The following is a 24,080-nucleotide window of genomic DNA, read 5'->3' on the forward strand; positions in this document are numbered from 1 at the left end:
TAACGCATATATAACCATGATTAATTGCTCTCAATACATCTCATACATATGCTCAAGCTCGGTACTGAGGGAATATTCATCTATTAAATAGAGTAATAGAGATTAATGCTCAGTTAAATGTCACCTTTCAAACGTCACAATGAGATCAATTAGATATCTGATATTAACTATGATGCTTTGTAAGCGCTGACTAAGCAAAACTTTCAGAATCAGTACCCCCAAATAGCTTGTAGTGTCCATAGCAAAGGTTCCGTGGTTTAGTTGGTCATAACGTTCGCCTAACAATAAATTTCTGAAAAGGATTAAAGTTCGCGAAAGGTCCCCAGTTCGATCCTGGGCGGAATCATTTTTTGGTACTATTGGCTAAATACTCGCTTTTTTTGGTGTTTTTAAGCCGTCATCATACGCAAATATTGGATATATTTTTTTATTTGTCTACTTTAGTGTTAATCTGATTATTCATATTGTGTTTAATTGAAAGTCCATGCTTCTAATATTCAATTAAAGCCATATATTATAGTCTCTGCCTAGCGTCTTCTATCTCTGCCTAGAGTGTTTCTCAACTGTCCGTCTAACCTTCGCCTAGATCTAGAGTCTCAGCCCGTGCCCTTACCGATTGTCTCACTCAAACCGAAATCTCCAAAATTCGCGATCTGTTCAAAAATTGGTTGGTTGTCACCATTCAAATATTCAAGATTGATATCAATTCAAATTTATAAGTTTCAGCTATTTGCTGGATATATAACTAATTGGCAAAAAGTGAGCAAAAGTCTGATCAATTCAAAAGGTATAGAATAAAAGTTGCTGAAGAATTGAAAAAGAGGACAGTGATAGGAAACAAAGAAAAACAAGTTCAAAAATGAGTGATCAAATCACCCCTGAAGAACAACATGCTCTATTACAAGAATCAATAAATGTGATCAAACAAGAAACTCAATTGATGAAGAAATCACTTGAAACGAAAGGGAAATTAATGGATGCCTTGAAACATGCTTCAAATTTCTTAACTGAATTAAGAACTTCTCAATTAACTCCAAAACAATATTATGAATTATACATTCTTATATTTGATTCATTGAATTTATTAGCAAATTATTTGAAAGATAATCATCCTCATCATCATTTAGCTGATCTTTATGAATTGGTTCAATACGCTGGTAATATAGTTCCAAGATTATATTTGATGATCACAGTGGGGACTGTTTATATGTCAATCCCAGATGCACCAATTAAAGAAATTATGAAAGATATGATTGAAATGTGTAGAGGTGTTCAATATCCAATTAGAGGTTTATTCTTAAGATATTATTTATCACAAAGAACCAAATCATTATTATCTGAAAATCAAGATTCAATTCAATTTGTTATAACAAATTTTATAGAGATGAATAAATTATGGGTTAGATTACAACATCAAGGTCCTTCAAAAGATCGTTTGAAAAGAAATAAAGAACGTGAAGAGTTGAAAATTCTTGTTGGTAGTAATTTGGTTAGATTATCTCAATTACAAAATGATAAAGAATATTATAAAAATTTCATATTACCAACTGTTTTAGAACAAATTGTTCAATGTAAAGATATTTTGGCTCAAGAATATTTATTAGATGTTGTTATTCAAGTTTTCCCTGATGAATTCCATTTATATACACTAGATGAATATTTGGATATTATAAAAGATTTGAATCCAAATGTTAGTATTAAAAAAGTTTTAATTACTTTAATCGATAGATTAACAGATTTTGCTAAAAGGGAAGATTTGACAGATTTGGAGAAATTAACCATTAAGGAAACTGGTATTGATGAAGAACAAATTGAATCTCAACAAGAAGAAACAACAGAGAAGTCAGAGGAAGCTGATGAACAACCAGTGGAACAATCAGAAGGTGAATCAAAAAGTGAAAATGATGGTGAAACCAATGGCTCATCAAGTTTTAGTATCAATCTTTTTGAAAAATTTTGGTATTATATTAATCAGTTAGAACAATCAAGAGAATTATCAATTGAAGAAATAAGTTCATTATTAGAATCAATTTCTAAATTAACTTTAACTTATTATTCAAATAATTTTGAAAATATTGATTTAATTTTAAAATTTGCAATTGAAAAATTAAAAGAATTATCAAATGATCAAACTAAGAATGATTTTGATCAAACTTTTAAAAATTTATTATTAGCACCAATTAATAATTATGAAAATTTATTAGATTTATTAAAATTAACAAATTATATTGAATTATTAAATTTAGAATCTTTGAAAATTCAAAAAATTGTTAGTTTAGAAATTTTAAATAAAATTTTATCAAATGGGATAAGATTGAAAACTTTAGAAAGTGTTAATGGTATTATGTCATTACTTAGAGTTATTATTGAATCTAAAGATCAAACTTCTTCAACATCATCAAACACAGATCAAGAAAGTTTAGAATTTATAACTGAACAAGAAAAATTATCCAAAATTATACATCTTATTGGGAATAAAAATCCAATTATTCATGGGAAATTACTTACAAGTTGTAAAAATTATTTAAGTAAAGGAAATATAAAATTTACTTATCCATCAATTTTTTTCAATACATTAAAATTAATCAGAAAGAATAATCTTGAGGAAAATCAGAATAGTTTATTTAAATTTATTTCAAGAATCATAAATGATTTATATCGTTTAGGATTGAATGATCTAAGTTTTAAATTAAATCTTTCAAGTGCCATTATAGCAGATCAAATTAAATTTGAAGATATTTCATATGAATTTTTCGTTCAATCATTCACAATTTATGAAGAATCAATAAGTGATTCAAGATCTCAATTCCAATCAATAGTGGCTATAGCAGGTGCATTACAACAATGTAGAAATTTTAATAAAGAAAATTATGATAATTTAATTACCAAAACTGCATTACATGGTTCAAAATTATTGAAAAAACCAGATCAATGTCGTTCAGTTTATTTAGCTTCACATCTTTGGTGGGGTGTTGAAATTCCTTCATTAGGTGAAGAAGAAGGTATTACAGAATTTTATAGAGATGGTAAAAGAGTTTTGGAATGTTTACAAAGATCTTTGAGAGTGGCAGATGCTTGTATGGATTCTTCAGTTTCAATTGAATTATTTGTGGAAATTTTGAATAGATGTTTGTATTATTTCATTCATGGAAGTGAATCCATCACTATTAAATATATTAATGGATTAATTGAATTGATTCAAACTAATTTGGATTCTATATCTAATGAAAATGGTGCGATTAATGAAAATCCAAAGAAACATTTCCAAAGAACTTTAGAATATATTGATTCCCAAAAAGAAATTGATGAAAGATTTCAATTGATAACGTGGTGAACAAGAAGAATAACAAGGAGTTTAATAAAAAATAGATTTAACTATTCAGAAATAAACCATTTCTATTAACAATTTGTAGTAAAAGTCCCCATGTAAATTGAAATCTCCTTATATCCATGTGTCCCGTTTCAAATTCTGGGGATGTTTTTTTTCCCTTTGAAAACATTCGACATTTTTGATTTTAAAAGGCCAGAAAGTTGAAACACACCAAATCAAACAAATTCAATTTTGAACAACAAAGTCATAAAGTTGAGATTGAAGTGGTATATTAAGACTAGCATTACTTGATAAAGAAGGAAAGTGAAGTTCAAATTGATCAGTTGAAAAAAAAAAAAAGCGTTGAAAATGCCCGTCTACACAGTGTCCCATGTAAGTTGCTACCAGGATAACTAGGATCTAATGGAATCTGATCTCAAATGAGATCTTAAGGGGAAATAAATGAATAATTACTAACATTATATGAACAGGTGCAAAATATAAGGATCTGTGTTGTAATGGTTGGTCTTCCAGCCAGAGGTAAATCCTTCATTTCACAGAAAAGTAAGTATATTGAATCTATAAAAACCTTTATGTGGAGCATTATACTAACTATTTTCAAATCAGTTGTTAGATATCTTTCTTGGTTATCAATTAAGGCTAAATCTTTTAATGTTGGTAGTTATCGTCGTCAAAATCATAAACATCCAGATGCTGAATTTTTTGATATTCGTAATAAAGAAGGTTGGCAAAAAAGACAAGAAGCTGCTGAACAAGCGGTTACTGATATGATGAATTGGTTTAGTGATGAACAAGGTGTTGTTGCTATATTGGATGCTACTAATGCTACTAGAGAAAGAAGAGATTGGATCTTAAGATTATGTAGAGAAAATTCAATTGAACCAATGTTTTTAGAAAGTTGGTGTGATGATGAAAAAATTATTAAAAAAAATATTTTAGATGTTAAGGCAACTTCACCAGATTATGAAGGTTTAAATCAAGAAGATGCTTATGAAGATTTCTTGAAAAGAATTGCTAAATATGAGGAAAATTATGAACCTTTAGATGAAATTGCAAGTAAAGATTTAACATTTGTTAAATTAATTAATGTTAGTCAACAAGTTATTATAAATAAAATTGAAACTTATTTAGAAAGTCGGATTGTTTATTATGTTATGAATCTACATATTAAACCAAGATGTATTTATCTTTCAAGACATGGTGAATCAATGTATAATCTTGAAGGGAAAATTGGTGGGAATGCAGATTTAAGTGAACGTGGTTTCCAATATGCTAAAAAATTACCTGAATTAGTTAAACAATTGGCTGGTGATGATCATCAAAAATTAACAGTTTGGACTTCAACTTTAGTAAGAACTCAACAAACCGCGGAACATTTACCTTATAATCAATTACAATGGAAGGCATTAGATGAATTAGATGCTGGTGCATGTGATGGATTAACTTATGAAGAAATTGAACGTAAATTCCCAGATGATTTCAAACAACGTGATGAAAATAAATATGAATATCGTTATAGAGGTGGTGAATCTTATAGAGATGTTGTTATAAGATTAGAACCAATTATTATGGAATTAGAACGTCAAGAAAACATTTTGATTATTACTCATCAAGCAGTATTAAGATGTATTTATGCATATTTTATGAATGTTCCACAAGAAGAATCACCATGGATGTCAATTCCATTACATACACTGATTAAATTAGAACCAAGAGCTTATTCAACTTTAGTTCAAAGATTAAAAGCTGATATTCCTGCTGTTAGTACTTATAAAGAAAGAGGTACTTCAAGATTAGGTGAAATTGAAGATGCAAATAATAAATCTAAACATTTGATTACTGGTGAACCTGTTAGTGCTGATCATCCATTAGCAATTAAATAAGAGATCATAAAGTTGAGAGATCTATTATATCTATTATATGACTTTGTATAATTTGCTTCTTTAATTGAGCACAATATAAAGTATGGTATAAAACAATGGACTATTCTTGTAGATATTTTGCATATTTGAAGAACGTGAATTTCAATTTTAATTAGCAGTTGCTAGCTTTTTCGTTAGCGTCATTAAAATTCATGATATAATATTGTTTATTTAAATCAATTATATATCGATTCCCCATTCGAACCCCCTCAAACGCATTTTCAATTTTAATAATTTAAGTCAAATGCCGTTTGATAAAGAAATCGATAAAAAAAAATGAATGGCATTTTGAATATTTTGATAATGGAAACTTGTGTTTTATAGGTCATTTAATGCCCTTTGTACGAGGTTGTTGGTACAGTGTGTGATTTGTGATTCTTGGTTGTTGTTGTGGCTTGGTAATAGTTGATTTGTATTTAGTTTGTGGGATTTGCTGTTGTTTACAATATGAAGAGAATCTTTGGTATTAAGAAGAACGACTCAAATATGTCAAATGAAAGTGTTGATGAAACGAGGAAAAGTAAAGAGGTTGGTGATGATGCTAGTGATGCTTTGCCAGTAGAAATACCCATTGATATGTCAATAGATAACTCAGGACCAAGTTTAAAGGGGAAAGAACAAGAATCATCTGAAGAAGATGATCCTGTGGAATCATTATTACCATCAAGTTATAATAGAAGTTCATTATTTTCAAGAGATCAAAATACTTTCCAAACATTATCAACAAATCCAACAAGTTCATCAAGTGGTGGTGGTGGTAGTCAAGGTCAAGGGAAACAATCAAATGTTATAAAGATTGATAATATTGGTAAACCTTTAAGAGTATTAAGTACTGATCGTTATAATGAATTAAGTCGTGTGGGGACTTCAACTTCTCAACATTCAACAAATTCGTCAATACCTAGTTCTTTCAATAGACGTAGAAGAAGTGATAATGATTATAATTTATCAAGTGGTCAAGTTATCCCATTACCAATGAATCCTGGTTCAAATGTTAATAATCAATCATCATCATCAGGTGGCACAGGTGGATTAAATATTTTGACACAAGAAATTGTTTCAAAAGAATTATCCATATTGAATGAAAACTTATTAGGATTGATTGATCAATTGAATCAAAATGTTATCAATATATCTAAAGCCACTATATCAATAGTGGAATTTCTTGATGATTTTTTACCTTTTACAAATGTTTCAAATCAATTTAATATAACCACAGAGAATAATGAACAATTAAGAAATATTATCAAAATAATTTTACAACTTTATGATAATTATCTAAGATTTGAAGTTTATATAAATTCAAAAAATTTACTAATTAAAAGTTTTATTGAATTTTTATCAAGATTACAATTTAAATTCCCATTCAATTTATTTGAAACTATACCATTTATGAAAAATTTTGCCATTACTGATGAAATTGAACTACCAAATAAATTTAAAATTCAACAAATTATGGAAACTATATCCCAATCATCATCAAATATAATTTCAGATCAAGAAGGTTCATTTATAGCACCAATAATGAGAGGTTTAACACCCAAAACTTCAATCCTTGCAATAATGTTTGGATTCCCAGATCCACAACAAGATCATTATGAAATCATAAATGCCTTATTCCAATCATTCCCAGATGTTCATTTTTTCCTTAAAAAAGATTATATTAAACCATGTGGTATTACACCAAAACCAAGTTCATCAAAATTTAAACCTCCTTTTAAAACTTTATCAAATAAGAAAAAACCTGAAATTTCATTATCTATATCATCAGAAAATTCAATAAAAACAACGGGGACATTAGGTGGATTTATTGAACCAATTTTCCATTCAAATACAGATAAATCATTACTAAAATATAAAGGATCAAAATTTGGTATTACATGTGCCCATGTCCTTTTAAACGAATCACAAGATTATCCAAATGTTAATGTTCCATCAAGTGTACTTGTTCATGCATATATGAGTGCCCTTAGAGATGAACGTGATAAATATCCAGAAAATTGTATGGAATATGTTTCATATAATGAAGAATTGAAAAAATCTGAAAATTTTTCAATGGATTTAGGTCAAGTTGTTTGGGGTGAAAGGGTATTAATGCCCTCGAGTAAAAAAATTAGTGATTTATCAATAATTAAATGTAATTCTGGATTAAAATGTGAAAATATATTAGGTGATGACCTGGATTATTATAATCCAAGTTTAAAATTCAAGAATTTACAAATTAAGAAAAAAATTAAAACTATTGATTTTAATAAACATTCTAAAATTTTTAAAATGGGGGCAAGTACTAAATATACCCAGGGTGAGATTAATGGGATTAAATTAGTTTATTGGTTAGATGGTTCATTACAAACTAGTGAATTTGTTGTTAATTCAGAAAATTCAAATTCAAATTCAAATAATTCACCAATTTTTGCAAATTCTGGAGATTCAGGTTCATTAATTTTAAATAATTTATATGGAGAAATTGGGCTTGGTGTGATTGGGATGTTACATTCATTTGATGGAGAATTAAAACAATTTGGATTATTTACACCTGTTGATGATATATTGGATCGATTAAATCAAGTTACAGGAATTGAATGGGATTTTATTTATTCATGAAAAGGAATGAATATGTTTATATATACATGATGAATTTATGAAGTTTATGAGACAATTATAAAAATTCTTTTGTTTTTCTTTTGTAAGCATTATTATCTCTTAACCATTGTTTATATTGTTTTATACTATTAATTTTTTCACCATAATAATCAGGTACAGGATTTGAAAAACTTTGAGAACTTGGATCAACTCTATTTTGTGTAATTTTTTCCAAAAAAATCTTATTTTTAGAATTAAATAATGGTAATTTTGATTTATTTTTCAAATTGAAAATTACACCACCTAAAGCAGGACCAAAAAGATAACCAACACCTGTTGTTGCCATAAATCCAGCAAAGAAAATCATAAATGGATCAAAACCAAAGATTAATTGAGTTGGATCAATTTCAATGTTTGAGATATAACCCCATGAAACAAAAGAACCAGTTAATGCAGTGAATACAGAGCTAACAACATTAATATTTCTTTGTTCTTTACGTAATTTAAAGAAATCAACCCATGATAAATCTTTTGGATTTATATCTAATTTTGCTTGTTCATTTGATTGTTGTTGTTGTAAGAGTCTTGAAGAAGTTTGGAAAGAACGGGTGAGTGTTCTTGTTGATTGTCTAACTGTGGATCTGATACCTAAGCTTAGCATTGTGAAGGGTTATGAGTATATCTTTGTTGATTCTTGTTCTAATATATAAAGAATTGATTTTGGTATCTCAATATTTCAATATAAAGGATCAAAGAATTCGCGGGTGTTTCGGCGCGAAATAATTATAATTACCCGGAAATTCACAATAAATGAATAAGTTTATCAAATTTAGTTTCAATCATTTGTCTATTTGATATAATTTTGGGCTTTACGGATATTTTTAATTAAGGGTTGTTTTATTTGGCTTCTTTCGTGGCTGAAGCCACCTTTTGTATTTTTATGAGTCTGGGAATTTGATCATGATAGTTCATGTGAATTAAAACTTCAATAGACTTCATTTGATCAATTGAAATATCCCAGCTGAATAGATATTTTGAGATGATGAATTGAATGCTTGTATACTGTTTAATCAACGTATCAACTTTGATTCAGGCTTCTCAATAAACATTTATTTGAACACTACTTGATATCTGTTGTAGGTCACAAAAGGCATCCAATATAGCTATCACTTGATCACTAATTCTTACTTAATGGTATATATACTCGATATTGCAATGCCGTACAGGGTTAATTGTGCTCGTATGAATTGCATATTATACATATCAGTAACTTAGGTCATTGGAGATTCAAATATATTCTGATCTTAATTCATCAAATCTACTAAATACATACAATTAATTGAAATTCAAGGCAGCAATTAAATAGTTATATAATTGAGGCATAAAAGACTTTCAGCTAACAATGAGAATCAATTTCAATTATAATCAAGTAGTATATACAGCTTTCGTTCAATCTTTATATTATTCTGGCCAAAAATCAATCTTATCAAAAACCTCATCTAAAATTGAATCATCATCAACCTTAGAAAATTATCAAAATCAATGATAAAACATTTATCATCTTGATTAAATCAGTAATTATATTTATGTAATGATCTATGTGATATATACCAGCTTTTGCCAACAGCACAACTTGTTCAACGAAGCTTTCTTTACGTTTTGAAGATGAAATTTCATTATCATTAATGAAATCAATCTTTTCTAATATCAAGAAAGGTTCAAATAATGAATATTTATCATTCCCCATTGTAAAATCTTCAGCCCATCCATATTGTATTAATTTGTCAGTTTTTATTTGATTTAATTCATCATTCAGGGAATTCCAACTTTCAATTCTTTTCAAGGCAATATGCTCTTTAAACAAGTACCTTTTCATATTATAATTGATCCAAAACTAGACATGACTTGACAAAGCACTCTTCCACATTTTGAATTGTATCTTCCATCAGGATAAAGTTTTTTTTGAGATCATATTCATAATCTTTTATAACAGTTACCATCTTTTAATTGTATAGATTATTCTTGAGTAGCCTTCCAAGCGTATACCAAAAAGTGTTGATTTGAATAATCACCCTCTAAATCCCAATATTTTAACAAATATACGTCCCTATTTCAACAAGTATCTATCAGATCCAAAATACCCAGCAAAAGGTTCCTTATAATCCTTAAAGAAGTAGCAATTACAACTTTATAGATCTTTCAAGATTAAAGTATCTACTGTTTATCTTATATTATTATAATAATAACAGCTGCTGCTGCTGCATCATCATGGCCGCGGCCGCGGAATGAATATCAATTACCCGGTACACTAGTTATCAGCTTAAAAAAATTCATTTAATGATATTTGGTTACTTCTACAATTAATGGTAGAAATAACGATTTTCTATGTATTGGCACATGTTGAAGGTTAATGTTTTATTTGCACCAGAATCGCATAATATTTCTACTTAGATGTTTGACTGTTATTGATCAATTAGTGCGCAGAAATGGCACATTTACAAATAATTTTGTTCATTAATAGTTAATTTGGATCATTAAAGGTGATTTTGGAATTTGCTTTAATCAATATATCTATGTAATTCATTTTTGAAATAAAGTACATATGAATTCAATTTTATAATTGATCAATTAAAATACGAGGATCATAGGTTGATTGTTTTGTATGAGGTTTAATCACTTCATCAACATTGATTATATGTCTTGAAATATACATGTTTTTGCAAGCTAAATTGTTAATATAACAAAAATACGTAGATTAAATACTAGCTAATATGATGATATTCATGTGCTATAATTAAGAATATAAATTGATCTTTCATTGATCTCTAATTTATGATCCAAAAAATATCAAGCTACTGATAATCTTCCGACAAGAGCCTATATATAATCTACAGCTATAATTTTCAAATCAAATATTATATAATCCTAGCATGAAAATTTTGATCGATATTAAGCACATCAATCCAATTGAATAAGAATTCTTGATTAATTTTTCCAAATGGTATACTGATTTCTGGTTCCTTTGGGGTTGAACCTTTGTATTCTTTGAACATGTTGAAGAATAGCTTGCTTTAAATTTGTTCATATGAAGTTATATCGAGCTAGTTATAACATATATTGATCATGTTAATGTTATTCAAATTAACATGAGATGTTAATTAGGTCATGACTAATTTTGATTATCATAATTGTTCAGGGCATGGATGTGAAGTCCCATGATCATGATCAAAGCTTGATATATATATTAACTAATATTGACATTTAAATATGGGTACTAAGGATCATTAGTTTGTATGAAGTTGAAATATTTGACACAATTACTACATCAACTATGATTCAATTGGTATCTAATAATACACATTTTTGACAATTAATTATTTGTACCTATCTTAAGTGTTAGTAAATATCGTATCGATCAATAATTCTTAAATTTTGGATTAAATATTCCTAACGAGAATTCATTTGAAGGTATTGTGATTATTAAGATATTATATTATAATATATAATTATCGATACAAAAGTTACCCGGGTGTTGATTCTTTCCGAATTGATTTTAAATTTTAATTTTAGTTAATCATCTATATCATTAAGTATTCAGATTATCCTTTGACATCATTCTAAACCGAAATTTTCTATCGCTATCTGGTATTCGGGAGTTTATGTGAATTGCATTTCATAATCTTAATAAGATTTTAATTGGTATCAGTTGCATATCGTATTTGAATGGTCCACAAACGTCTGTGTGTAGCAATTTTATTGAGCTACTTGTGATTTTGTGAATATAAATTTACATTAATCTAGGATCCAATGAAAGTAAGCCATAACATGATCAAAGAAATGAAAAACTTCATGAGATCATATTAAGATTATTAAACATACACAAGTATATGGATCAATAGTTTTCGTATGAGGTTTAAACTTACTTCATCAACATTGATTAACCATATCTTGATCAATATACATTTTCAATTTCATGATATAACAACAAATGTGTTTGTAGCTTCTAGAGTTGGACATCCATTAATCTATTTAATCGTTGAACTAATCATTAGTATATAATATCCTCACTGATGTATGGTGTATTGTAATTATTGCAGATTACTATAGTCACTTATGTAATACACAATCAATTTTTTTCATAGGTGGTTGTTTACTTTTAAAAGAGTCTTACACACTATGATCTCTCAAACCAATGTACAGGTCTTCTTGGATACATACCTTGGGAAGTGTCTTTAAAGTACCCACAGTGATCTACGCATAAGGACTGAATGGTTTGTTTCATCTTTTATTCTGAACTTTAGGTAATTTATCCTGTAATAGGTGAATGAATTCTTTAAACTATTCATTGTTTTGCAGACTTTACAAATCCATGTTGTCTCGATTGTTCAGGAACGGGCATTGATTCTCCAACAGCATCATTGATTCATTTCCAATTATTATATATACATACCATATTACGGTTTGTTTAATTAATGTTGTCAAATTCAATACATATGAGGTACCAAAGATCATTAGTTTGTATGAAGTTGCAATAAACAATTACTACATCAACTATGATTAATGGATCTTAATACATATTTTAGAACTGCTATACATTGATACGCTTGTAGATTTACTAGATATACTTACAATTTCAATCTTACTCTTCCTTGATTGGTTTTCTACGGAACGACCTTGCAACCAATAATCAATACGTACTAATGATCATCAACATTAACCAACAAATCACCAACTTTCACAGCTAATATCATCCCACGGACTACAATTCAATAACAATCACCTTATCTTTGATTTATTCACTCATATAAATGAGGGGTCTATTATAATCAGCAGTCAATGACACATATGACACATTTTCATCATATCATATAGCTCATCTGATGACAAAATTAAGCGAAAAAAGGAATTTCCGATCATAGACATCATCAATAGCTTAATAAGAACTGATAGATATTAGAGATACGCATATTGTTGTTATTAGGTCCATGAGTCATGAGATACAATTAGACTTTTAGATCATATGAGATCTAGTTTGAGACTTGAAGATACTTACGATCTTTAGTCTAAATTTTGGTACGTAAGACGCGACGTATATATGATGATGCTAATTACGCGAATTTTTATCAAATAAGATGACTTCACAGCAATAAGCAACACTGATTAATAAGTTATAACTACAATACAGAGTTCAAATAAAATCAAATTATCTATTATTATTTCCAATAATTATAGAATATATAAATAAAAACCAAAAAAAATCAATCTTTTTTTTGTTGTTGTAAATAGTAAAAGTGAAAAACCAAATGTATAATCTAATGTATAATAAAATCAAAATCAATTTGATAACAGTGATATATGCTAAAATTAAATTAAGAAAAGAAACCAACCCTTAATTGATCCTTTATATGCTATGTGTTGTAATGTATAAAAATATAATTGTTTTAATATGGGGTATATTATTCTCCTTAGTTTTCTAAATCACCATCATCTTCAATTAAGTTTGGTAAGTTATCAATAGTTTCACTACCATAAACAATTTGATAAATAGCTTCAAATAATGGGAATTCTTTAGTCAAGTTTTTGTTTTCTAATAATTCATGAACTTCTTTAGCAGTGATAATACCTTGAGCTGATTGACCATTTAATAATTCAGCTTCAACTTCTTGAGCTGGTTTACCAGTAATAGCCATATGTTTAGCAACTCTAACATTTCTACCACCAGCACATGTAGTGATTAAATCAGCAACACCTGCAGATTCTTTAGTGAAAGTATCAGAGTTAGTTTCACCTGGGAAAAAGATTTCAGCAAATTTAATAGTTTCATTTAAACCATATCTTTGAATGGCAGCAGCAGCATTTGAACCCCATTCTTTACCTTCAACAAAACCAACACCAATGGCAACAACATTTTTCAAGGCACCAGCTAATGAAGTACCGGCAACATCTTCAATAACTCTAACGTGGAAGTATGGTCTGTGGAAAGCAGCTTTTAAAACTAATCTATCAATATCTTTACCTTGACCTTGGAAATCATTTGGAATAGTGTAAGCAACAGTAGTTTCTGACCATTTTTCTTTAGCAACTTCTGGAGCCAAGTTAGCACCTGATAAAGCACCAGTGTGAACTTTCAAGTTTTCAGTAATATAAGTTGATAATAATTCACAACCTTCTGGAGTAACTTCTAAACCTTTCAAACATGAAATACCTCTAGCATGTGGTTTCAAGTTAGCACCTTGTAATTGTTTAACAATTCTTGGTAAAAATTGATGTGGAATGTTGAAAATTAATAAATCAGCACCTTCAGCAGCTGAAACAATATCTGGGTTAGCAACTAAATTTTCTGGTAATTTAATTTCTGGTAAATATTTAACATTTTCATGTTTTGTGTTGATAATTTCAGTTAATTTTTGACCATTAATTTCTTCTTCATAAACCCACATATCAACTCTTGATTCAAATAATTGTGGTCTTTGAGCAGCATTTTCGGCAACAACTTTAGCAATAGTTGTACCCCAGTTACCTGAACCAATAACAGTAATTTTGTATGGTTTTACTGGATTTAAAGATGCTTTGTTATCTTGTTGTAAATGGTTACCTAATTGTGACAATCTTTGAGTAGCGGATGACATTTTTCTATAATTGTATAATGAATGAACTTTTGTTAAGTTTGATAAAGTATTTCTAAACATCAAGATTCAAGTGGCAAAAAAAAAGTGGAAATCTAATGGTACTTATATAGATTTTTCCAATTGATTCAAAACTTCAACAACTGATAAAATATCGTAATTTTTTTTTTAATTTTTATTTTGTTGATTCTTTTTTGTCATTTTTTCTTTTGCAAATTATGTATGTGTGCGCCCGGGCACAAGTATAATTACCAATTAAAGGTCAATTTTGCCAAATTAGGGACTCCGGCGCAAAGGTTCTTTAAAGTGGTTCAGGTCTAGTCTTTAACGGATAAATTTTTAATTTGTTACGGATATGAGGATTTGTGGTGTAAAGATGTCCATCCTCGGTCAAGCCATACCGCCATACCGGGAGAAATCGTTTTAAAATTTGTCCCAAAAATTAAGGAGGACTAGGACTTTAAAAGATTAAAATAATACAGTTTTATTGGCGGGATCTTTCAAAGGAACCTGGCGGTTTATTTTGCAATTCGTTAATTTTTTGACGCTCGCAATTTATCGTTGAAATTTAACTTTGGCGGATACTTGCCCCTCAATTTTAGCACACGGGTCTGACAAGAACTCAAAAACCTCATCACCAGGCGCAAGTCTTTCAATCTGATTCGCGACTTGCGAGCCTGACGAATTTTCTCAAGACTCAAGAGATTATCGCGCCAGTGCGCCAGGGCTCAATGAATTTTTACGCCTTTTTTCAATTTTTAATGGCGCATTCCTTTTTTTCGCACTAAAATCTTTCTTTTTTCGCCAAATAACTAAAACTCTTGGTGAAAAAAATACGTCATTTAGTTTTTCCGTTATGTCATTTTGCTTAAATTGATAAATTAAAAACCCAATGACATAACAAATTTTTAATTTTACTTATCGATTAATTTAAAGTATAAGTGGCTTGATTTCCTAAAACAGAGTGAAATATGTTGAAAGTTTTGTATTTGTTTCACTTTATAAAGTGTCTTTCGCTTCAAGATCTTTTTGATAAATAATCAATAAAAGCTACAAATTCATAGAGATTCTTCAATTGATCACCATCATATAAATCTCTAATTGACTGATCATCTTGACTATTGTGTAGGTAGCTCCATGCTTCACTTTTCACTTCAGATATTTGTCTCTTTCAACTAAATCTAGATCAGCTACTTGTTTTGTCAAGTTCAAGTCTTTCGACGTGTACTGTTTCTCGCCTTTCAAATTAGTACACGTTGATTTGAAATTTACGTCATAAAACACCAAACACAAAACAAAGATTCAAAATCAAAACAAACGTTAAAATTAAAAGGAACTTGAGGTATTCAAAAGAAACAAGAAACAAGTCAAGGTTTATCCGAGATATATACTTAGTCAACAAGTGACAATAGGCTTAGTCAAGGTTATCTCTAGATCTAACAGCCCTTATGATGGCTTATACGAAATCTTATCCAAGTATGAACTAAATCCAGGAACTGAAATAGTGGTTCTGGTTCTCTTTCCGTATTTCTACTACGATGTTATAATGGATTTGAATAAATAATAATGTATTAAATAAGCATTAGGTAATATATATAGTACAAAGTTTCATGAATAATAATTGTGATGCAAAATGTTACTTATAGACTTCATAAACTTATAGTTCTTGATCATCTAAAGTTTTGAAATAGAAAGTTTTAGTTTCTTTAGGGAATTCAATACCTAATTCTAATAATTTTTGGAAATCTTTAGCAAAATCTTTAAAATATCTTTCTTGATCATAAGCATAAATTTTAACCCATTTTAAATAAGATTCATCTTGAATTAAAGCATAATCAGTTGGTAACATCATTAAATCATCTTTATTAACATATTGTCTTGGACCATCCCAATTTTTCCATTCCCATTTATCTTCTAATAATAATCTGAAAAATTCACTAGACATAAAATTTGGTGATGCAGTCCAACGACCTGTAAAACCTGAACCTGGACCTGTTGATTCTTCAGAACCTGGCATAGCTGGAGCTAGAACATGACAAGAACCTAAAGCATGAGCACCAATCAAAGAAACAACTTCACGATCATTAAAACCCATACGAGCAAATAAATTACGAACATAATCAGCATCTTGTGAAGCATCAGGTAATCTTGAAGTTGAACCAAATTTTGGACCTTGATCAACACGACCATATCTCCAACCAATTTTTGGACCACCCATTTCTTGAATTGCAACAACACCACCTAAAGTATATAAATCACCATAAGAAATCCAAGGATTTGAATCATGGAATTCTTCAAGGAATTTTCTTGGATTTTGTAACCCATTATTTGCAGGTTCTTTTGCTTCAGCACCTTCACGAATAGTACCACCAAATGAACCACCAGATTGATGAGGACAACCTTGGAAACCAGGTTGAGCATAAGTACCAGATAAATGCCATGCTAATCTAACTAAAGCAGGACCGAATCCAATATACTCATCATATTCATCATTATCTCTTAATTTTTCTGCAATTGCATTATATAATTTTTGATAATCTTGTTCAGATTTTTGTGAAGTCACGGCAGCATTAAGACCTGAACCTGCAATTAAAGCTTTACCATAATGTTTATGATTATCATTTGGTGAAGAATTTTGATTATTTATTGGACTGAATTTAAGGAATTGAGTATTTGAAGAATTGTTATTTTTGATTAATTCATTTGTAATGAAGGCACTTGAAAGTAAAGCACCTCCAAGTACTATATTTCTATTGAAAATCTTTGTAGCTGACATGATTGATTGTTAAACGATTGAACTTGATAGTGATAATATGAATACAATGAAAAATGGAAGTTTAAATTTAAGGATATCAATTATAACTTATATACAAATGGTTTTTAAGGATGATTTAATCCCCGCTAGTAAAAGACCATTCTTTATTATAAATTAAACACGAGTAGATTAGTATTTGACAGCTGATGACGTTCTAGCCAGAATCCAGAATCTCTGATAAGTTATAACATGACAAATCCGTCTTTTAAACCAACCTGATTGGCTGAATTGGCTGGGATGTTGAAACTTGGGGCCTTTCTTAGTAAGCTCTTAGTTGAACTTTTTTGAGTTCATTAGTAAAGTGAAAATCGGCCCGGTCTTTCTTGATTATGTAAGTGTTGACAAAGCAGTATAACCTTTAATATAATCTTTTATACTCGTTTTAAATCTTTGATTCTTTGAGTCTATTACCATTATAAATCTACATCTATTTTCATCACAATCATTATGTATTATAAATCAAAGTATATTGTGTAGAACTGAAAGCATATGTGCTTTTTGCACAAGTTATATTATATTGACTAATTATTGGAATTTAGCTAAAACACCTTGATCTAACATTCCTTTAGTCTTAAAACAATGAATAAATTCATATTTTAAATTTGGTTTTTCATTAAAAGTTTTCAAACAATGAACTAAAACTCTTAAATATTGATCAACATCACCATTAAACATTTCATCTAATTGAGTATTTTCATTAAAACATCCACCATTAATTGAAGTATCTAATTCTTTTCTCATTCCAAAAATCATTGAAATTATTTGTTCTGGATCCATATCATTTTGTAAATTTTCTAAAATCATTAATTCCATGTTTTTGAGCACATAAATTGGATCTTTAAATGATGATAATGGGGCATAAATTGGAATATCAATAAAATCTAAATCACCTTCTTCTTCTTTTTGGAAATATTGTTTTATTGGTGAAAAAATTGTATCTAAAGAATCTTGAATTAATTTTAGTTTAATATTGAAAGATTGTTGATATGTTTGATTTAGGACTTGGTATTCATAGTTTAAAATTGGAATTTCAATGTATTCATTTAATGGGAATTGGAAATGTTTTTGTAAATTTTTTAAATCTAATGATATTTGAAATTTAAAATTTTGTGAATAACCATCATAAATATCTGATAATTTCAATTGGAAATTGTTTGAATTACTTGGTAATGATTTCAATTCACAATTTTGTTCAAATTTTGATATTGATATAAAATCTGATGTTGTTAAATTACTAGCAGATGATAATTCAATTTTAAATTCTGGTAATAAAACTTTTGAAAATTTATTAAATAATCCAGTTTCAAAACCCTGAGTAAATTCATCAATATTTGAAAAAGTTTCAAATTCATATTTATAACCGCTATTTGATTCCATTGTTTCTATAACACCTTGTGATAATTTTTCAAACCCACCAAGAGCACAATGATGAATAGTAAAACCTAAATCATAAAGTCTATCAAGACAATCAAATTCTGTTAACCCTTCAATAAATTCATCATTATTCAACATTACAATTTTTTTAATAGTATTTGAATCAAATTCCAAAAAATGTTTTAATAATTTATCGCAAGTTTTCAAACCAATATTTAATTCATCAATTTTTAAATCATTATAAATTTCTAATTCATCAATAATTTCATCCCATCCTGACCATGATGAACCAATCATACCGAAAAATGAACTATTATAAGAACCAGCTTCTCTTTGTCCATTTCTTCCCAAGATAACAAGACCTAATTTATCTCTTGGATTCAAAACTCTCAAAGTTTCTTTAAGCATTTTTTGAATTTTCTCCAAATAAACTTCATTTGAATCCCCAGTATTATTATTTAATGATATAACTAAAATCATATAAATTCCTAATCTTTGAGGTCTTGGTAATAATTTTTCCATTATACCAAAAGGTAAATCTAAACCAAGGGCACTTAATTCATTAAATTTAATTATATCTTCTGGGATTGAAATTTGAGGATCATTATCTAATAACCACCATAAATTTGTTGTTATTTGAACAATTGGAATTTGTGTGGTAACATCTTCAATTGAACTAATTTTATTATCAAAATAATCAAACCATTTTGTTAATAAGATTTTATTCTTGGAACGGATTGTTAATTCTGGAACTGATTGAGTTGAAAAGATTAAAGTTATTGTTATATTTGAATTTTGAACAATTTTATGGAAATGTTCTAGGATTATAGTACCCAAAATTTCATCCCCGTTGGAATTTAATATAAGTATAAATTTTTGGAAAACAAAACATTGAACTTTTTCCCAATTTGTTGAACCATCCATTGAAATTTCAAATGAATCAAATATTTTTAAATCTTGGAAAGTTTGTGGTAATAAACCTTTAAAATCTTTAATATCATTTATAAAATTTTTGATAATTTTGTTATTAATCTTTGTTCTTAAGCCCTCGTCATCATGATCACAATGATTTGAAGAAAGTTTTGTTGTTGAAATGTTTAAAATTGAAGTGAAATCTATAGTTGATTCATTTAAATCAGCCATTAATTTATTTGTTTCAGGTATTATTTGAACTTTTGGTTTTATTAAATCTTCAATTGAATAATTTGAAGAATCTCCCAAGATTGGTGATGAATCATTAAATTCATAAATTGAATCTGTAATTTCTTGTTGTAATGGAGTTGATTGATATGATTCTTGGAAACCATTTGATCCATAATTTTCAATAACTTGATTTTGTGGTGTATATGGACTTTTAACATTATTATGAATTGTAGTAAATGTAGAATTTGTTGAACTTGATGATGATGATGAACTATTAACTAATTTTTGTAAATTTAAATCATCAAATATTGAAGAATCTTTTGGTAATGTATCTTTTTGACATATCAAACATTGAGGAGTTTCCAATTCAGATTCTTGTAATAAATATGAATAACAATTATAATGAGTTTGATGATCACAATTTAATTCAATAATTTTTTCATTTGTGAATTTATTTAATAATGGTTCTTCACATATACAACATTGGGAATTTATATATGATTTTTTCTGTTGAATTGAAGAAGCTTTAACATTTAAAGTTGGTGAAGATAATGATGGAGTTGAAACTAATGGAGATTTTAAATTTGAAATGATATCCCAATTATCATGAACTCTTGCCTTTTTGATAGTTGGAGGAGGTGTTAATAAAGGTTGATCTAATTCTAAAGGAGGTGGAATATTTGACCTTTTCTTCATTTTTTTAGGAGTTGAAGGTATAAATGAAGATATTTTGGAGTTTATACTAGTTCTTCTAAAAGAGAATGTCTTGTATAGTGATAACGGTGAAGATTCGACATCCATTGTGGGTATAAATTATTATGAGCTTTGATCTAGTTGTTGTTGATGAATTCCTTCTTGTAACTTGATATCTTCTGGCAAAAGAGAGATCTGAGTATTATATATAACCAAACTTTTTCACTTCAAGAACCTCAAAATATTCAGATCTCAAATTGTTTCATGAAAAGGTCCAATGTACCTTATAAACCGAATCTAGTTAATAATTAAGCCTAATTAAGAGCGTCTGTGAGTAACTTAAATGTAGATTGAGTTAAAAAAAATTGTACTTTGTATCAGATTTTGTGATGAGGTTGATCAAGTTGATAAAATGTGGGAAGCTGCACAAATTTGTTTCGAAATTTTAATTAAATTGAGTGCATATGGTCACTTCGGGAAGATAAAAGTTTTGGTTTTATACAGTTATAGGAGCTATGGAGTATCAGTTATTGGTATCATTAGGTAGCCCTCAATTGTGGCTACCCAATGGTGTAATTTATATGTTTCCACCACTTCTATTAAGTTCTATATCTGGACTTTTACTATTTAATACCCGCAATTCTCGATATGTTTTTCCTTGTAGCCCCAAAGAAGGAAAAATGTAAATCGAACAAGGATTTTTAACGAACGAACCAGAAATCGTTGTGATTGATGTGATTGATGGTCAGGGGTTGGGAATCGGTCTCAAAGTGTTACTTCAATGACTTCTACTATCGTTGTTTACCCTTGTACACTTGAGATCTGGTTTGAAATCTGAGTGGTAACATTATTATCTGGAATACGACTAGTCAATTAAAATTTGTGTGCAATTGGATGCAAAATGGGTAATTTCCCAAAAGGGAAATGTAATTACGCTGGCTGTGATTATGTAATTATTTATTATGTAATGATTATGTAATCAAAACTAAAAGTCACATGACTATTAAATCACGTGATACCTTAAAATCTGTCATTTTTAAAAGTGTCAATTAATAATTTAAAATACACTTTCAATTTTGACAGATTTTTTTACTTTTCGCGAAAAAAGTGCTGGAAAATAAACATTTGTTTTGAATCTTTACACTTTGATTGATTTGGACTACTACTATTCAACAACAAGACACGCTGCTGCTGAGTCATGGTATCATGGAGGTAACGCCCATCATCCCACAGGACTCTTTAAGAGACACACTGGCGCTCACAGTGCTGCTCATCTCCACACCACAACCCATTTCCACAGCGGTGCTAGTGCTCTATATTTTGTTTTCATCTTCCAAATTATTCGTTTCTAAATTATTTACAAAAGTTTTCAAAAATCAAGTTCAAGTGGGTAATAATGGTAATGGTAATGCTGCTACTACAAATACCAATACAGAAACTTCACCTTCACCTTCATTTTCACCTCCAACAAGTCATACATTTACATTGATTTTATTATTTGATTTAACATTAGGTGCTTTATTAAAATCAACAGCTCCAAATATTACAAAATTGATACATGTCTTATCAAAATCAATAATTGCAAATCAATTATGTGGGAATCAATTTGAAAATTCAATATTATCTTCATTATCTATAATTTTTTTGGATCATTTTTTCAAAATTCTTGTACAATATATTGATTCAAATTTTGGTATAACAATATCAAATTCACCAAATTTATTCCCATATTTATCAAATCATGCAAATATTCAATTTTCTTCATTTTATAAGAAAATTTTCCATCAATTAACTTTTAAAAAATCAAATCAATTATCATTCATACAATTTAATTATCTTTATTTAACTGAATTTTGTTGGCATTTTATCAATTATATAATGAATTATGCAAATTTATTATTATCTATACATATCATACTTATGGCATTTGCATCTCAATTTAAAAAAAATCCAATATCGAAAAGTATAAATCAATTTACAAATGATTTAAATAATACAAATCAATCAACAATATCGTCATCTACAGCGACAGCAACAACAGCAACAACAACAACAACTAATAATAATAACAATACAACAAACAATATTAATACAATAAATAACAATAACACTGAATCTTCACATTTCCTAGAGATTAAAATTCCAAAAGATTTAGCATCTCATCAATTAAATTTTGATGAAATTGAAGATGAAGAATTGAATGATCAATTAGAATCTAAAACTCCTGCATCATATCCAGATTCTTTTTCAAAAACATCAAACATAAATCAAGATGAATTAGTTTCAAGTTCAACAATTGTTGCAGAAAATTTTGAAATTTTTGTTAATTCTTCATTTAATAAACCTAAAAATAATATTAAATCAATTCAACCACTTTGGTCATTAATGGCAACTGCAAGATCAATGAGTTCAAGAAAAGATATTTATAGTGGTGAAATAGATTTTTTGGAATCAGATGATAATAATTCATTAGTCTTGTCAGATTATACAAATAATTATGATGATTATAAATTTAAAAATTTTACAAATTCAATAAAATCAAAAATTATGATTTTTATAAATTATATTGGTGAAACTTTAATTTCATTTCAATTGAAAAATTATTCAAGAGGTTTAATCTTCGTTAGAGTTAATGGAGTTATTTGGTATCAAGTTTCAAGAGGTGAATTTCAAGGTGAAGAATTTTTCATTGTTGGTGGATTAACACCTTCATCACAATATGATATTCAATTTATTATTGAAAATGAAGATGAATTTGGATTGAAAAGAAAATGGCTTGTTGATGATTTAATTGTTAGTACTACAGATAGAAATGGTGAATCATTAATAAATTCTAAAAATTTATCTTCAACTTCAAATAGAGTTTTATCACCATTGGTAACATTACAAGAATCATTAATTACTACAAATGATAATTTAATTAAAGAAAAATTAAAATTGAAAAAAACAAGAAAAGAAATTAGTAAAAAATTAAATTCATACAAGACAGATATTGAAAATTTAAAAAATAAAATTAGTAATAGTGATAAAAATGATGAAAAAAATTGGAAAAAAGTATTAAGTCTTAGAAATTCTGTTAAACAAGTTGAAGAGGAAAATAGTAAAATTGAAACAAAAATTCAAGAAATTGAAATTAAAGAATTAGAAATTAATGAAATTTACCTCGTGGAAAAAAGAAAATTTGATAATTTAGCAAGAAATTTTAATAATTTTAAAAATCAATTTAATGAAAAATTAACTCAAAAGACAAATATTTTAAAAGATTTATCAAATGAATTAGATTTATTAATAACTAAAAATGAAAAATTATCAAATAAATTTGAAAAATTACAAAAAGATTATTTCGCAATAGATAAAGAAATTTCAAAATTAATTGAATTAGATCTAAATCATAGATTTAATGAAAGATCAATTAGAGCTTCAAAAAGAGAAAGTCTGTTGGATGAATTTAAAAAGGAAATTGATAAGATGCAAGAAGGTTTAAGAAAATTAACAAATGAAAATGAATTTTTAACAAATTCAATAAATGTTTAAAGTTATATAAAAAGTTGTTATTCATGTTGTTGTTATATTAGTTGTTTATAGTGATTTAT

General features: G+C 28.1%; 8 protein-coding genes across 8 annotated transcripts; 4 read left to right on the forward strand and 4 right to left on the reverse strand.

Moving 5' to 3' along the window:
- Positions 1-859: 859 nt before the first annotated feature.
- On the forward strand, positions 860-3,334 carry VPS35 (retromer subunit VPS35; the record flags this gene model as incomplete). The annotated part of the gene is made up of 1 exon (XM_011274834.1): positions 860-3,334. One exon carries the CDS (start codon positions 860-862, stop codon positions 3,332-3,334), a length of 2,475 nt encoding a protein of 824 aa, XP_011273136.1.
- A 494-nt stretch (positions 3,335-3,828) lies between these two features.
- On the forward strand, positions 3,829-5,214 carry FBP26 (fructose-2,6-bisphosphatase; the record flags this gene model as incomplete). Its single annotated transcript, XM_011274835.1, has 1 exon — positions 3,829-5,214. One exon carries the CDS (start codon positions 3,829-3,831, stop codon positions 5,212-5,214), a length of 1,386 nt encoding a protein of 461 aa, XP_011273137.1.
- A 486-nt stretch (positions 5,215-5,700) lies between these two features.
- Positions 5,701-7,857, forward strand: SSY5 (Ssy5p; the record flags this gene model as incomplete). Its single annotated transcript, XM_011274836.1, has 1 exon — positions 5,701-7,857. One exon carries the CDS (start codon positions 5,701-5,703, stop codon positions 7,855-7,857), a length of 2,157 nt encoding a protein of 718 aa, XP_011273138.1.
- Positions 7,858-7,912: 55 nt separating this feature from the next.
- On the reverse strand, positions 7,913-8,497 carry PAM17 (Pam17p; the record flags this gene model as incomplete). The annotated part of the gene is made up of 1 exon (XM_011274837.1): positions 7,913-8,497. The coding sequence occupies one exon, from the start codon at positions 8,495-8,497 to the stop codon at positions 7,913-7,915; it is 585 nt and encodes a 194-aa protein (XP_011273139.1).
- Positions 8,498-13,301: 4,804 nt separating this feature from the next.
- Positions 13,302-14,465, reverse strand: GPD1 (glycerol-3-phosphate dehydrogenase family protein; the record flags this gene model as incomplete). The annotated part of the gene is made up of 1 exon (XM_011274838.1): positions 13,302-14,465. The coding sequence occupies one exon, from the start codon at positions 14,463-14,465 to the stop codon at positions 13,302-13,304; it is 1,164 nt and encodes a 387-aa protein (XP_011273140.1).
- A 1,654-nt stretch (positions 14,466-16,119) lies between these two features.
- Positions 16,120-17,238, reverse strand: CCP1 (cytochrome-c peroxidase; the record flags this gene model as incomplete). Its single annotated transcript, XM_011274839.1, has 1 exon — positions 16,120-17,238. One exon carries the CDS (start codon positions 17,236-17,238, stop codon positions 16,120-16,122), a length of 1,119 nt encoding a protein of 372 aa, XP_011273141.1.
- Positions 17,239-17,802: 564 nt separating this feature from the next.
- FAR1 (cyclin-dependent protein serine/threonine kinase inhibiting protein FAR1) lies at positions 17,803-20,595 on the reverse strand (the record flags this gene model as incomplete). Its single annotated transcript, XM_011274840.1, has 1 exon — positions 17,803-20,595. One exon carries the CDS (start codon positions 20,593-20,595, stop codon positions 17,803-17,805), a length of 2,793 nt encoding a protein of 930 aa, XP_011273142.1.
- Positions 20,596-21,693: 1,098 nt separating this feature from the next.
- Positions 21,694-24,021, forward strand: BN7_4608 (uncharacterized protein; the record flags this gene model as incomplete). The annotated part of the gene is made up of 1 exon (XM_011274841.1): positions 21,694-24,021. One exon carries the CDS (start codon positions 21,694-21,696, stop codon positions 24,019-24,021), a length of 2,328 nt encoding a protein of 775 aa, XP_011273143.1.
- Between the last annotated feature and the right edge of the window lie 59 nt (positions 24,022-24,080).

Source organism: Wickerhamomyces ciferrii, contig 00178 (assembly GCF_000313485.1).
Source record: "Wickerhamomyces ciferrii WGS project CAIF00000000 data, strain NRRL Y-1031 F-60-10, contig 00178, whole genome shotgun sequence".
In the NCBI taxonomy this organism is placed as follows: Eukaryota; Fungi; Ascomycota; class Saccharomycetes; order Phaffomycetales; family Wickerhamomycetaceae; genus Hansenula; species Hansenula ciferrii.